General features: G+C 45.8%; 1 protein-coding gene across 1 annotated transcript; it reads right to left on the bottom strand.

Moving 5' to 3' along the window:
• Positions 1 to 3432: 3432 nt before the first annotated feature.
• Positions 3433 to 12832, bottom strand: LOC132874023 (protein disulfide isomerase CRELD1). Its single transcript, XM_060909889.1, has 6 exons — positions 12767 to 12832; positions 6954 to 7110; positions 6793 to 6876; positions 6062 to 6157; positions 5062 to 5202; positions 3433 to 3994 (listed from the first exon to the last, which is right to left on the bottom strand). The coding sequence occupies exons 1-6, from the start codon at positions 12830 to 12832 to the stop codon at positions 3774 to 3776; spliced, it is 765 nt and encodes a 254-aa protein (XP_060765872.1). The 3' UTR covers positions 3433 to 3773.
• Positions 12833 to 15487: the final 2655 nt, after the last annotated feature.

Raw genomic sequence — 15487 nt, 5'->3', positions numbered from 1 at the left:
GTGAAGTGAATCTTTTCGGAGATGCAACATGAAAACAGATTCACGCCAAAGTCATCTCCAGTTGCTCGAGAACAGATTTCTTTAACGTTAATGAGTTACTCACAACCCTGTGGGTCGCTGGAAATATACTATAAAGAGTACAGAGAAGGAAAATTCCCTTTAAGTGGAAAAGAACAGAATCGCAAACGAGATGCTGTGATGACAGTCGATTAAATCGACAAGTGGCTTCATACTGACAGTTTTAACTGTTTAAGATAAACACGAATTTACTCCTTTTACTGTATTTATGTTTTTTTTCCTAAAAAAAAGGTTATGACCTTGACTTGGTGTAAAACATTGTTACTGGGGGGTACTGCTGGCAAAAAAATAAATAAATAAATAAATAAAAGTTTGAGAGCCACTGCTCTAGATAGTCTTCTGGAACATTCTAGAGCATCTTGTCACATTCACTGACTGCTGTCTTTAACTTTGCGTGTTTCTGACACAACATGCTCCTCATCGTCACCGTGACCGAGCTGACTCAGTCGTCTGAGGGATCTTTAACCTCACAACACGATGATCTTCTGTGCAATTGCGTGTTTGTAGTCTGTAAGTGTAACTTTTGGACAGAAACTGAAAAAAAAAAAACCCCAAACTTTTTTTTTTTCAATCCTCCATTTTCAGGTCCTTTAATCAACTGGATACTTGAAGCAGGAGTCAAGCTCCTACCGTGAAAAACAGAGATGTTGTATGTGTAAATTGTAATGTAGAAAAAAAAAAAAAAATATATATATATATATATATAAAACAACAACACACACATACACACACACACACACACACACAGCTCGTGCATGTTGAGTTCCATACAAACTGCCAGTTGTACTGATGATGGGTTGTGAGGTCTGAACACTTCACACTCCTCAAATGAGAAAGAACTGAGGAAAAAACATGAAGAAACTACAATTTTGTGTGTGTGTGTGTGTGTGTGTGTGTTGTATAATTTCAGTTCATGATGTCAAAAATGCAAAACCTCTGGATGGATAAAAGAAAAACAAATCACTGTGACCAATGCTAGAAAAAAAGAAAATGGTTTGTTTATTTATTTATTTATTGAATGAACTAATTTATTGAAAATAGTGTTTTTACTTTTATTTATTATTTAATTTTTCTATGTTTTGTTTTATAGCTTATGGGTTTGGAAATGTCAGATTTCTATCTGTAAATGTCTTTATGATGTGCAGTAACGATACAGAAATGAAACAGAACAACGTCCGCATGCTGAATGAGTAACGTGCGTGAAACGTGGGATTTGATTTTCCACAGTGCATCAGTCATTGTGTGTGAGACACTCCGCATCGCAGCCTGTCGGGTTTTTCAAAACTGGTCTGTCCCTGTATGTGCAAATAACTGAAAGTGTGTTAGCATGGGGGTCTTTGGGATGTCAATACAAATACGAATGTTGTATCCTGTGTGTGTGTGTGTGCGCGCGCGTGAGATTACAGGATGTCCTGTTAGATCCTGGGTGAGAGTTCGAGGAGTTCAGCATGAATTCTGTACGTAATGTTCGGTGTTTAATGCACGGTGGGACTCCGCCCACCCCCCAGGTGTTTGCTGTTGTGTGTGTCGTAATCTAAAATGTTCCTGAGTGTCGGCCAGTTGATTTATATCCATTCAATAAAGAGAGACATTCTTTCTGAAGGGCAGTGTGGTCCAGATGTTTCCTCTGATTTGCTATGATTCACGCTGCACCCCACTAACGAGCCCTCATACAAAGCCTGGATTTATAAACGCTCCGGATGACTTCCTGAATCTCCTGAAGTGACTTGTGCAGCTGACTAAAGCTCATCACAACTGGGCATGGGCCAATAATTGTTCATGAAATACAGTGGTGCTTGAAAGTTTATGAACCCCTTAGAATTCTCTATATTTCTGCATAAATATGACCTCAGACAACATCAGATTTTCACACAAGTCCTAAAATTACATAAAGAGAACCCAATTAAACAAATGAGACAAAAATATTATACTTGGCCATTTATTTATTGAGGACAATTATCCAATATTACATATCTGTGAGTGGCAAAAGTATGTGAACCTCTAGGATTAGCAGTTAATTTGAAGGTGAAATTAGAGTCAGGTGTTTTCAATCAATGGGATGACAATCAGGTGTGAGTGGGCACCCTGTTTTATTTAAAGAACAGGGATCTATCAAAGTCTGATCTTCACAACACATGTTTGTGGAAGTGCATCATGGCACGAACAAAGGAGATTTCTGAGGACCTCAGAAAAAGCATTGTTGATGCTCATCAGGCTGGAAAAGGTTACAAAACCATCTCTAAAGAGTTTGGACTCCACCAATCCACAGTCAGACAGATTGTGTACAAATGGAGGAAATTCAAGACCATTGTTACCCTCCCCAGGAGTGGTCGACCAACAAAGATCACTCCAAGAGCAAGGCGTGTAATAGTCGGCGAGGTCACAAAGGACCCCAGGGTAACTTCTAAGCAACTGAAGGCCTCTCTCACATTGGCTAATGTTAATGTTCATGAATCCAGCATCAGGAGAACACTGAACAACAATGGTGTGCATGGCAGGGTTGCAAGGAGAAAGCCACTGCTCTCCAAAAAGAACCTTGCTGCTCATCTGCAGTTTGCTAATTATCACATGGACAAGCCAGAAGGCTATTAGAAAAATGTTTTGTGGACGGATGAGACCAAAATAGAACTTTTTGGTTTAAATGAGAAGCATTATGTTTGGAGAAAGGAAAACACTGCATTCCAGCATAAGAACCTTATCCCATCTGTGAAACATGGTGGTGGTAGTATCATGGTTTGGGCCCGTTTTGCTGCATCTGGGCCAGGACGGCTTGCCATCATTGATGGAACAATGAATTCTGAATTATACCAGCGAATTCTAAAGGAAAATGTCAGGACATCTGTCCATGAACTGAGTCTCAAGAGAAGGTGGGTCATGCAGCAAGACAACAACCCTAAGCACACAAGTTGTTCTACCAAAGAATGATTAAAGAAGAATAAAGTTAATGTTTTGGAATGGCCAAGTCAAAGTCCTGACCTTAATCCAATCGAAATGTTGTGGAAGGACCTGAAGCGAGCAGTTCATGTGAGGAAACCCACCAACATCCCAGAGTTGAAGCTGTTCTGTATGGAGGAACGGGCTAAAATTCCTCCAAGCCGGTGTGCAGGACTGATCAACAGTTACCGCAAACGTTTAGTTGCAGTTATTGCTGCACAAGGGGGTCACACCAGATACTGAAAGCAAAGGTTCACATACTTTTGCCACTCACAGATATGTAATATTGGATCATTTTCCTCAATAAATAAATGACCAAGTATAATATTTTTGTCTCATTTGTTTAACTGGGTTCTCTTTATCTACTTTTAGGACTTGTGTGAAAATCTGATGATGTTTTAGGTCATATTTATGCAGAAATACAGAAAATTCTGAAGGGTTCACAAACTTTCCAGCACCACTGTACACCATGTTCAATCTGATGAATGTTCACACTATATAGTGTATAGATTTTCGGTTACATCTACAATAATAAGATCTATTTCCTGTGTAGATGGAAGTACAATATCATACCAGATGTCTGTTTTTTTCCCTTCAAATTGTTCATGATGGTAAAAGATCAGGTAAGTGTACTTAACATGAACATCACACAGACATGTTCACAAGTCACTTTTTGCAAAAAAAAAAAATCCCAGTTTCCAGGCCAAGCTGTTGAACTCTTCTTGCTCTCAGTCCTGGTCCTCTTTGTTCTCCTGCGCCCTTCATCTGCCCTTCAGGAAGCTGTTCAACAGGCGGTCGCTCTTATCCGAGAGCCAGTAGGCCACCATGGCCGCCACAGCGCCGATGAACACGGAGGTGAACATCATGTCCCCTTTAGCAGCCAGCGTAGCCAGAGCGCACAGAATCACACCGAAGAACATCTGCTTCAGCACCTCCACCTCGTCGTCCTGGAGATCATCAAACAAACCACGTTCCTCTCCCACTGGAGAAGAGCAGATGAGGGAGACAGGAGTGAGACACAACATACACTGAGGACATCACAGTGTCGGGCATTTACTTATGGGATGTCTTATATGATACTGCATCACTGATACAGGAACCTGATCAATGACGGGTGACTGTTCCAACCCCCAAGTTGCCGATTTGCTTCTCACAGCCGGCCCTGAAATGCTTTACTCCTTTTATCCCACAGCATTGTATCCGTTTATAGTCACACTTAATCTTGTTTTTGTCAATTTTTACTTTCTCTTGAAGTTAATACATCTTGAGTCTGGAAGATGACAGGAAACAAAGTTACAGCTTGACTACAAAGTGCTGAGACTGGAGACTCCTTCCATAAATGTGAAATCAACATCTCCTTCCAGAAAACGCATCAAAACTTATCTAGTCCCTGTGATAATGATGCCGTACGAGAAGGAGTTCATGACTATCCTGTAGACTTGTGATTTATAGCTACACTACTCCCAGATCTGCTGTTATAGACAATTCATCAACAGCTTCTGATCAATCAGAATACTCTCGCACTAAAAACAGTCCAATAGTGAACACGAACCTTCTCAGAGTCATGAGTTTTAAGGACTTCTTTACAATATAATCTCATTCTCATCTCATTATCTCTAGCCGCTTTATCCTTCTACAGGGTCGCAGGCAAGCTGGAGCCTATCCCAGCTGACTACGGGCGAAAGGCGGGGTTCACCCTGGACAAGTCGCCAGGTCATCACAGGGCTGACACATAGACACAGACAACCATTCACACTCACATTCACACCTACGCTCAATTTAGAGTCACCAGTTAACCTAACCTGCATGTCTTTGGACTGTGGGGGAAACCGGAGCACCCGGAGGAAACCCACGCGGACACGGGGAGAACATGCAAACTCCACACAGAAAGGCCCTCGCCGGCCACGGGGCTCGAACCCAGGACCTTCTTGCTGTGAGGCGACAGCGCTAACCACTACAGCACCGTGCCGCCCCACAATATAATCATATGTTGAATATAATACATGTACTCTGGATTTAAAGGCATCTTTATGATCAGTGTTTCCTCACCAGGTTTCTGGTTCCTCACACATCCGGTGCCTTTGCGTGTGAACCCCGGTGCGCAGTTGCACTGAAACGATCCTTCAGTGTTCACACACAGAGCGTTGATATCGGAGCAGGCCAGTACCTCCTCACTGCACTCATCAATGTCTGAAACACACACGGGTGAAGGTTATGGATCATCGTGGGATCACAGCTGCTTCAAAACATTCAGTTTTACAGGAGGTGTGGCCTCTGTGTCAGACCTAGTGAAAGGGGTGTGGCTTCTTTGTAAACCCAAGTGAAATGAGTCATCATGTCAGTTCCAAGGAAAGAGGCGTGGCCTCTATGTCAGTGCCATGGAAACAAGGGGGTAATGGAGTTTTGCTCAGGCACACCCCCAATGGTACGCTCAGCTAGCATTAGCCTCGATTTGTTTTCGGATTATTTTGACATCAAATAACGTTACTTATGAAGTGTTCTGTCACTTTATATCACCGGTGTTGTTTTCTAGAGAAACTCAACACTGTGTGACCCATACGCCATGACCTCATAACTCACGTTATCAGTGTTTTAGTTACAAACCTGTGACCTGCAATCGCACAGAAAGGAAGTGAGCCTATTATTTGGATAAGAAGCGCTCAAGGAAATCTGACAAACCTACTGGGTCATCAGTGACGGATGTTTGTGCTGGACTGTATTTGGTGTCATGCTGGACTTTGGCTGTTCAGATGAACATTCATTATCCAATCAGTTTATTATTATTCAGATTATTTAAGTGGTCATGTAAACAGAAACAAAATGCAAACTGGATTAAAGTTGTAATCAGAATGTAAGGAAACATGTAAGTTATTGAAATGTTGTTGTTTGATGATCAAATTATGACTGAGTGAGTAAAAATACAAATTAAAAAAAACTTCCAGAACCACGAACCAAACCCTGGTCCTGGTACAGTACTGTTATAAATGGGAAGCTGTACGCAGATATCATGAGGCACTGAAAACTGAGATCGTTCCAGCTCTTATCTCACCTAAACACTTCAGATCGGTGGATCTGTATCCTGGAGCACATTTCTTACAGCGAGCAGGACCACCACCCATACAGCCCACACATGCACGGTCGCAACCTGACACACCAACAAGGCAACAATCAGAAAGATTAGAACATCTGTATTCTGTTTTGGAAAACTCCACCCTGAACGATGAGCATGATCACCTTCATCATTAGCGTGATCTTCAACAGTGTTCAAGATTTATTTTGTCATGACATTGTGTGTGTGTGTGTGTTTAAAGTTTAAACTTATTTGCTGTACATGTTGGTCCATTTTCCCTTTGGTTAATGATTTACGACGTTACCCACAATGCTGTTCGAAGACCACTGGCCACCTCCTCATCTGTACTCTCTGCTCAAACAGATTAGCTTCCAGAGCTTCACACTCACACCACCACCAATATCATCACGCTCATCATCTCAGAGATCCGACGTCTCAGCCAGAACCACAACTGCATCAAATCGCTGTGATGCGAGGTTTCTCATGAATATGATGCTGAACATTGATGGAAAAAGGTGTGAGAGAAACCGAGCTTGCGTTCTTTTCTTTTCTTTTGAGAAGCTCACAGTGAAAACTGACTGTGATCATCAGTGCTGGAGATTCGCTGTTCCTCCTCACAGGAAGAACAAAAATACAGTTTAGTGACAAATTTAGTGTGGTTCAAGGCGGAGTTTTCCTGTGTGTGTGTGTGTGTGTGTGTGTATACTCACCTCTACACTCATAGGAAGAATGTGTGTTGATGCAGTACGTGTTCTCTGGACACTTCGCCAACTCCGTCCCACACTCATCGATGTCTGCAAAGGGGAGGGGGAAGTTCAAAACGCACACACATGCACACACGCACATGGAGAGAGAGAGAGAAAACACTCACCCACACACACATTGTTGTGCAGTGTGAACCCTGGTAAACACTGCAGACACTGCTTTCTTTCAGGTCCTCCACAGGCTCTGCAGTGTTCAGAGCAGTTGTTGCCCAGAGATGGTGCAAGCAGGAGCAGGAACAACACAGTGTACATCAACATCGCCCCCTACAGGCCACAGACCAACATGCAGCTTTGTTCCAACAAAAAACTTGACTTTTGATTTGAAAAACCATTTGCTCTCATCTTGTTCCCTCTGCATATGTTTTTGCTCCCAGGATAAAGTGCTTACAGAATATTTATCACAGCAATTCCTGAACTAGAGGTTGTGATCCTGATTGATTTATGAAATGAGAAATGAGGGAAATAAAACCCCAATAGATTAGATTAGATGAGATTAGGGGTGGCACGGTGGTGTAGTGGTTAGCGCTGTCGCCTCACAGCAAGAAGGTCCGGGTTCGAGCCCCGTGGCCGGCGAGGGCTTTTCTGTGCGGAGTTTGCATGTTCTCCCCGTGTCCGCGTGGGTTTCCTCCGGGTGCTCCGGTTTCCCCCACAGTCCAAAGACATGCAGGTTAGGTTAACTGGTGACTCTAAATTGAGCGTAGGTGTGAATGTGAGTGTGAATGGTTGTCTGTGTCTATGTGTCAGCCCTGTGATGACCTGGCGACTTGTCCAGGGTGTACCCCGCCTTTCGCCCGTAGTCAGCTGGGATAGGCTCCAGCTTGCCTGCGACCCTGTAGAACAGGATAAAGCGGCTAGAGATAATGAGATGAGATGAGATTAGATTAGATAAAACTTTATTGATCCCTTTGGGCGGGTTCCCTCAGGGAAATTAAAGATTCCAGCAGCATCATTACAGATAAACAGAGACAAGAAATAAAGAAAAACTTCTAGATAAATTAAAATAAATTAAGTATTTACATATACAAATATAAAAGAATAAGATATGGGGAGGGGGAAAGGGGGGAGAAGTGGGGCTAGGGTAAGTGTGTGTGTGTGTGTGGGGGGGGGGGGGGGGGGGGAGCAGGAAAGATATTGCACATTATATTGCACATTGTCCGGTATTGCTTATTGTCAGGCTAGGCTACTGCTCCTTCCCGTCCTCTGTCCTCCTGTTCCCCCTCCTCCCCCCCAGAGAGGAGTTGTACAGTCTGATGGCGTGAGGGACAAAGGAGTTTTTAAGTCTGTTCGTCCTGCACTTGGGAAGGAGCATTCTGTCACTGAACAGGCTCCTCTGGTTGCTGATGACGGTGTGCAGAGGGTGACTGGCATCGTCCGTGATGCTCAGTAGTTTGTCCATAGTCCTCTTCTCTGCCACCGTCACCAGAGAGTCCAGCTTCATGTCGACTACAGAGCCGGCCCGCCTGATCAGTTTGTCCAGCCTGGATGTGTCCTTCCTGGATGTGCTGCCCCCCCAGCACACCACGGTGTAAAACAGGACACTGGTGACCACAGACTGATAGAACATCCACAGGAGTTTCCTGCAGATGTTAAAGGACCGCAGCCTCCTAAGGAAGTATAGCCTGCTCTGTCCCTTCCTGTATAAGTGTTTGGTGTTACAAGTCCAGTCCAGCTTGCTGTCCAGCCACAGCCCGAGGTACTTGTAGGAATCCACAGCCTCCACCTCAACTCCCTCGATCAGAACTGGTCGTGACCTTGGTCTGGACCTCCCAAAGTCAATGACCAGCTTTTTGGTCTTTGAGGTGTTGAGCTGCAGATGGTTCCTGTTGCACCACACAGCAAAGTCCCTCACCAGGCTCCTATACTCCTCCTCTCTGTCGTCACTGATACACCCAACAATGGCTCTGCCATCGGCAAACTTCTGAATGTGACACAGCTCCGAGTTGTAGCAGAAGTCCGCGGTGTACAGGGTGAAGAGAAGAGGGGCCAGCACCGTGCCCTGGGTTGCTCCAGTGCTGCTAATTACAGTGTCAGACGTGATGTCCTTCAGCCTGACGTACTGCGGCCTGTCAGTGAGGTAGCTGGAGATCCAGGTGACCAGACAGGGGTCCACTCGCATCCTGTTCAGTTTGTCCTGAAGCAGTAGGGGCTGGATGGTGTTGGAGGCACTCGAGAAGTCCAAGAAGAGGATCCTCACTTTGCCATTTCCCTTATCCAGATGTGAGTGGGCTCGGTGTAGCAGGTAGAGGATGGCGTCTTCCACACCAACACCTGCCCGGTACGCAAACTGCATACAGTCCTGGGCATGTTGTACCTGGGGTCTGAGGAGGCTGAGGAAGAGCTGCTCCAATGTCTTCATCAGATCGGAAGTTGTTCAGCTCTCTGGGTCGATTCTTTTTGGGAACTGGAACGATACATGATGTCTTCCAGAGGGTTGGCACTCTCCCCAGCTGCAGGCTGAGGTTGAAGATGCGTTGGAGTGGTTCACCCAGTTCAGCAGCACAGGTCTTCAGTAGTCATGGACACACCTTGTCCGGGCCTGCTGGTTTCCTGGGGTGAAGCTTCCTCAGTTGACCTCTGACCTGGTCTGCAGTAATGCATAGAGGAGTCTGTGTTGAGGTGGGGGGGAGGGGCTGCTGTGATGACTGGGGGAGGTGTGTTGAGGGAAGAAGGAGAGATGGCTGCAGTGAGGGAGAGGGTGGGGGGGACATGGGCTGGTTGAACCGATAGTTTTCACTGACGTCACGGCATTCCTGGGAACGCCCTCCAGCCGCCATCTTGTGGGGCAAACAAAATGGACCATCGCCATTACCGGCTACATTATCTTGGACGAATTTATGAAGTTATATAGTCAGTTTTCTAAAATAAAGATCAATGTCAGCAAAATCAAGCAAACGGAAGTATATAGATACATTGGACGACATCTCACGACAACGGTATGCAGCCAAACTGGCCTAGATTGGGGGAATTGACCCCTACAAAGTGGACAAAGATGCATTTTCAAGTGACTATGCAGGGCTGCCATCCATATCGTACCCTGATATTGTGAACTATTTCGTGAATAGTAAAAGTGCCTACACACTTGACAACTTCAAAGCATACAAGTTGCTGGAGTCATACAATTATTTTGTCTGTGGCTGGGTCCGTGAAGTCCACCATATAAAAACAAGTAACAGTCGTGTCCTAATTACAGCCAAGGTATGTAAACATTGGAATTTTAGAGCTCTCAACACTGCATAGAAATATATGTGTGTGTATAATATTGAGTTGATTTAAGACAAATTTTACATCCATTAGTGGTATTACAGTACCATGTCAGTATAAACTTTGTAATATAATTAACTGGTATGTAGGCTTGTTACATTTTGTGTTTGTTATGATAAATATGACAATTTATAGGCCAGTAATAATCATATGTTTGCAGCCTTGTACCAAGCGATATTAAGTGTACATTACAATGTAAACATACACTCAGCGGTTCCAGTTAGGCATTCTCCAGAGATTGTTTACACGATGTTTTGGTTTCCAAAAACAAACTTAAACACAATTGATTGTTTATTTAAACAACTTACCACTTATAAAATGATCAGAGCAGACTTTGCTGTGTTTGGAAGGCTGATAATCCTTGCGGTTGATTCTTGCAAGCCATAGATTTCTCCTTTGTATGCTGAGTTTCTTTGTTTGCTCGCCTTCGTGCTCCCGTACAGTGGGAATTCCATAAAAGCTCTGCTTGACGTCATCATCTGACCTATTACGACAGCCGTGAATACAACAGGTGTGCACCATTGCTAGCTTTAAATAGCCTGCTTGGGTTCTTTTGAAGACTTTGTACTCGCGCATTACAATGTGTGCTCAGTGACCCGTACTGTAAGCTTGACCCACAAGATGGCCACCACTAGGGAATCCCCGACTCTGTGACATCATGTGAAAACTATGTATTGAAGAAGTCATTCAACTCGTTTGCCCTCTCCACTGTCCCCTCAACGACTCTGGTCTTTGTATTGTGGCCTGTGATGGTTTTCACACCTTCCCAGACCTCCCTCATGCTGTTCTCCTTCAGCTTCTGCTCCACCTTTCTCCTGTAGCTGTCCTTAGCTTCCCTCATGCAGCGTTTCACCTACTGCTGTGCTGCTTTCATCGCCTCCCTATCCCTGCTCCTGAAGGTGGCCTTCTTCCTGTTGAGGACAGCTTTGACTTCCTGTGTTACCCATGGCTTGTTATTAGGGTAACACCGTACAGTCTTAGTGGGGGAGACCACATCTGCACAGAAGTTGAGGTAATCTGTCAGACAGTGTGTCAGCCCCTCTGTGTCCTCACAGTGTGGGCTAAGCAGCACATCCCAGTCTGTGATGTCATAGCAGTCTCTGAGGGCATCTTCCATTTCAGGGGACCACCTCCTGATGGAGCTAGTTGTTGCAGGCTGCCTTTGAACTGGGGGGGGGGGGGGGGGTACTTTGGCTGTAGAAGAACCAGGTTGTGGTCAGACTTCCCTAGTGGGGGGAGGGGTGTGACTCTGTATGCATCCCTCACATTAGCATACAGCAACTCAATTGTCCTGTTGTTCCTTGTTGGACAGTCCACAGCCTGGTAAAAAGCAGCCAAAGTAGAGTCCAAAGTAGCGTGATTAAAGTCCCCAGAAATGATGATAAATGCCTCAGGGTGCTGTGTCTGCAGCCTTGCTGTGACAGAGTGAATCCTCTCACATGCAGTGGCTGCATCTGCCTTCGGAGGGATGTAAACACAGATGGTGATCACGTGACTGAACTCCCTCGGCAGATAATATGGCCGCAGGCTAACGGCTAGCAGCTCCAAGTCCGGGCAACATAAAACTGTCTTTACGGAGAAATGTCCCGGGTTACACCAGCGATTGTTGACATAAATGATGAGGCCCCCACCTTTGCTTTTCCCACATGTGTTAGTGTCTCTGTCGGCTCTCACAGCAGTGAATCCCCGCAGGTCCATGTTAGCATCCGGTACAAGGTGTGTTAGCCATGTCTCCGTAAAGATAAATAAGCTGCTCTCCCGATAAATCCGCTGGTTGTTCAGAGCGGAAAGCTCGTCGACTTTATTCGGCAGCGAGTTCACATTCCCCATGATAACGGAGAGAATGGATGGTTTGTAGCGTCGCCGGTTGTCCGCTAGCCTAGCCTTTAGCTTAGCTCCAGCTTTGCAGCCCCTGGGTTTCCTCCTCAGCTCGGCCGGGATGGGGTGTCGTATCCCGGCTTATCCCATTGTTTTCAGGGCCAGCAGCTCCTCTCTCGAATAAGTGAGAAAACTGGCTCCTGGTTGCGTGTTAAAGTTAAATATATCCATGTTATATAGTAAAACACACTATGTCTTCGTAAGAAGAGCAAAAAAGTTAAAAAAAGGGTAGAAAAAAGAGGTTTAAAGAGCTAAAAACTACAGAGCTACTGGAGAGGCAGCCGTCTCACACAGCGCCCATATGATAAATGGTATCCTCTTTAAAAACAGGATATTCTCAATATCCTCTTTTGCAAAATTACAAAATATCAGTACAAATCTTACTCTGACTCTGAAAACATATTTTGAAATGTTACTGGCAGTCACATTCAAACAAGCCACATATTCAATGGAGAGTGAACGTGTTATTGACCTCCACTGGTTCCTCAACAACAGGTGTTGAGTCTGATTCCATGGAAGAACTTCAAGCAAGAAAACGAAGAACAAAATATGCTGAAAAATTGGGTTCACATGGACTGAATTACAAATCTGAACCCCCCCAAAACAACCCAAACCACAAATGGTGGGTGTTTAGGGCTTTGGATCAGAAAATTCAGAATACCCGTTGAAGGTTGTTTGCCCACACTTGCAGAAATAAAGGTATGAATCTGTGTGTATTCTTGTCACTGGTACGGTACCTTTAGGGGACAGAGATCGGAGATTTTTTTTTTGCATGTTTTACCTGGAAAAGATTCATGTGGTGTCTCAGTAATCCTTCACAGTACCGATCCTTCAGGTCTGATTCCATGCCTTATCATGAAATAATGAATATAAATAGTTGTTAAACACTTTTTTGTTCCCAGATAAAACACACACTGCACTGATATGACCACATGCAGAAGGGACTGAGCGGTGATGAAAGTGTTCAGCCTGAAAACCACAAAAACCTCAACGAAAACTTTGAGATTTTACACAAGTCCATGTTTACTGTAAAAATCTAAATGTCTGTGACTTTAGTTGATGTATAATTGTACATCCTGTAAGTGTATTTCTGAATTTATTCGTGGTGTGAAACTGAAATGACAGGTCCAACAGAAATAACATTTAAAAACAAAAAACCCATGAGCATGTTGAAAAAGTGAGCAAAAGGAAACTGGAACTCTGATCTCAGTGAGTTCAGGAAGTTTTTTTTTTTAAATGAGTTTATTAAGTGAGATTTTGATGAGCTGGATTTCTGTTTGGAGGAAATGGAATTGTGCACTTTACTCTGATTGGGGTTTGAGCACACGCTGTGAGCTGATTGGTTCATTTTGCACACCTGGATTCTCGCACCTGAGCTGATTTAATGGGCGTGGCTGGGCGCGCGCGTCATTTACAGAGCGACAGCGTGGCGTTGAGAGCACGCGCGAGGTCAAAATAGAGATTTAGAATTCGGTTTGTTTAGTGTGTGTGTGAGAGAGAGAGAGAGAGAGAGAGAGAGTGGGGGTGAGAGAGAGAGGGAGTGGGGTTGGGAGAGAGAGTGGGAGAGAGTGGGGGTGAGAGAGAGAGTGGGGGGGTGGGAGAGAGAGAGAGAGTGGGGGGGGTGGGAGAGAGAGAGAGAGTGGGGGGGGTGGGGGAGAGAGAGAGAGTGGGGGGGGTGGGGGAGAGAGAGAGAGTGGGGGGGGTGGGGGAGAGAGAGAGAGAGTGGGGGGGGTGGGGGAGAGAGAGAGAGTGGGGGGGTGGGGGAGAGAGAGAGAGTGGGGGGGTGGGGGAGAGAGAGAGAGTGGGGTGGGTGGGGGAGAGAGAGAGAGTGGGGGGGGTGGGGGAGAGAGAGAGAGTGGGGGGGTGGGGGAGAGAGAGAGAGTGGGGGGGGTGGGGGAGAGAGAGAGAGTGGGGGGGTGGGGGAGAGAGAGAGAGTGGGGGGGGTGGGAGAGAGAGAGAGAGTGGGGGGTGGGAGAGAGAGAGAGAGTGGGGGGGTGGGGGAGAGAGAGAGAGTGGGGGGGTGGGGGAGAGAGAGAGAGTGGGGGGGTGGGGGGAGAGAGAGTGGGAGAGAGAGAGAGAGTGGGGGTGGGAGAGAGAGAGTGGGAGAGAGAGGGAGGGAGAGAGAGGGAGGGAGAGAGAGAGTGGGGGGTCGGGGAGAGTGGGGGGTGGGAGAGAGAGAGTGGGGGGAGGGAGAGAGAGAGTGGGGGGAGGGAGAGAGAGTGGGGGGTGGGAGAGTGGGGGTGAGAGAGAGTGGGGGGTCGGAGAGAGTGGGGGGTGGGGGAGAGAGTGAGAGAGAGGGAGAGTGGGGGTGAGAGAGAGAGAGAGTGGGGGTGGGAGAGAGAGAGAAAGAGTGGGCGGGTGGGAGAGAGAGTGGGAGAGAGAGAGTGGGGGTGGGGTGTTCGCGACGCCATGGCGGTATAAATACAGCTAAAAGTTTAAAGTTTGGCTTCTTACCTTTGCACTCGGTCTCTTTAATCAGCTGTGAGTGCGCTGTGACTGAAGTGAGAGGAGTCCTGCTGTAGTTTGTGTTGAAACGCTGTCTGTCGCTCTGCCCTCTTCCCTGTGGGCGGAGAAACGCGCGCGCTTTTATTAATAGCCCCAGAGGCTCTGAGGGTATTTTTAAAATCCCCTGAGGGTCTGAAATGGCCCCCATTACACCATGAACCACACTGAGCTCAACCATTTCCACAACACGTAAAGCAAAATACCATGATCTAGGCTGTGCGAAAGTTTGTGCACCCTTAACCCAGGTTACTCGACTTTATTTCCTTCTAGAGATCAGTGTGCTTTAGTGTGGAGGCAAAAACACACCAAGAAACAAAATGAAGTGAAAATCAAACCACTGGCTAATAATTAAACAAATAGTAGTAGTAATAGAAAGACATATTAAAATGAGAAGTAAAAATAATCAAGAATAAAGACAAGACAAAGAAGGTGAAAGTTGTTCTCCAGTAAGACAAAAAAATGTTTCCAGGCAAAACAAATCTCACCCAGCAGCACCCATTTTATACCTCTATGTTGATAATGTATCTCATCTCTACCTCTAGCCGCTTTATCCTGTTCTACAGGGTCGCAGGCCAGCTGGAGCCCATCCCAGCTGACTACGGGTGAAAGGCGGGGTACACCCTGGACAAGTCGCCAGGTCATCACAGGGCTGACACATAGACACAGACAACCATTCACACTCACATTCACACCTACGCTCAATTTAGAGTCACCAGTTAACCTAACCTGCATGTCTTTGGACTGTGGGGGAAACCGGAGCACCCGGAGGAAACCCACGCGGACATGGGGAGAACATGCAAACTCCGCACAGAAAGGCCCTCGCCGGCCACGGGGCTCGAACCCGGACCTTCTTGTTGTGAGGTGACAGCGCTAACCACTACACCACCATGCTGCCCCGTTTTTGAGTTATAATGGAAAATATGTTATTTTGACCGAAAAGTTGACCCGATTACCTCCAAAATTTAATCAGGTGATTTATGGACCATTGCCCACCTAC

The sequence above is a fragment of the Neoarius graeffei genome, chromosome 26 (assembly GCF_027579695.1).
Source record: "Neoarius graeffei isolate fNeoGra1 chromosome 26, fNeoGra1.pri, whole genome shotgun sequence".
Classification (NCBI taxonomy): Eukaryota; Metazoa; Chordata; class Actinopteri; order Siluriformes; family Ariidae; genus Neoarius; species Neoarius graeffei.
The sequence above is the reverse complement of the archived record's forward strand: the minus strand, read 5'-3'. Positions and strand labels throughout refer to the sequence as shown.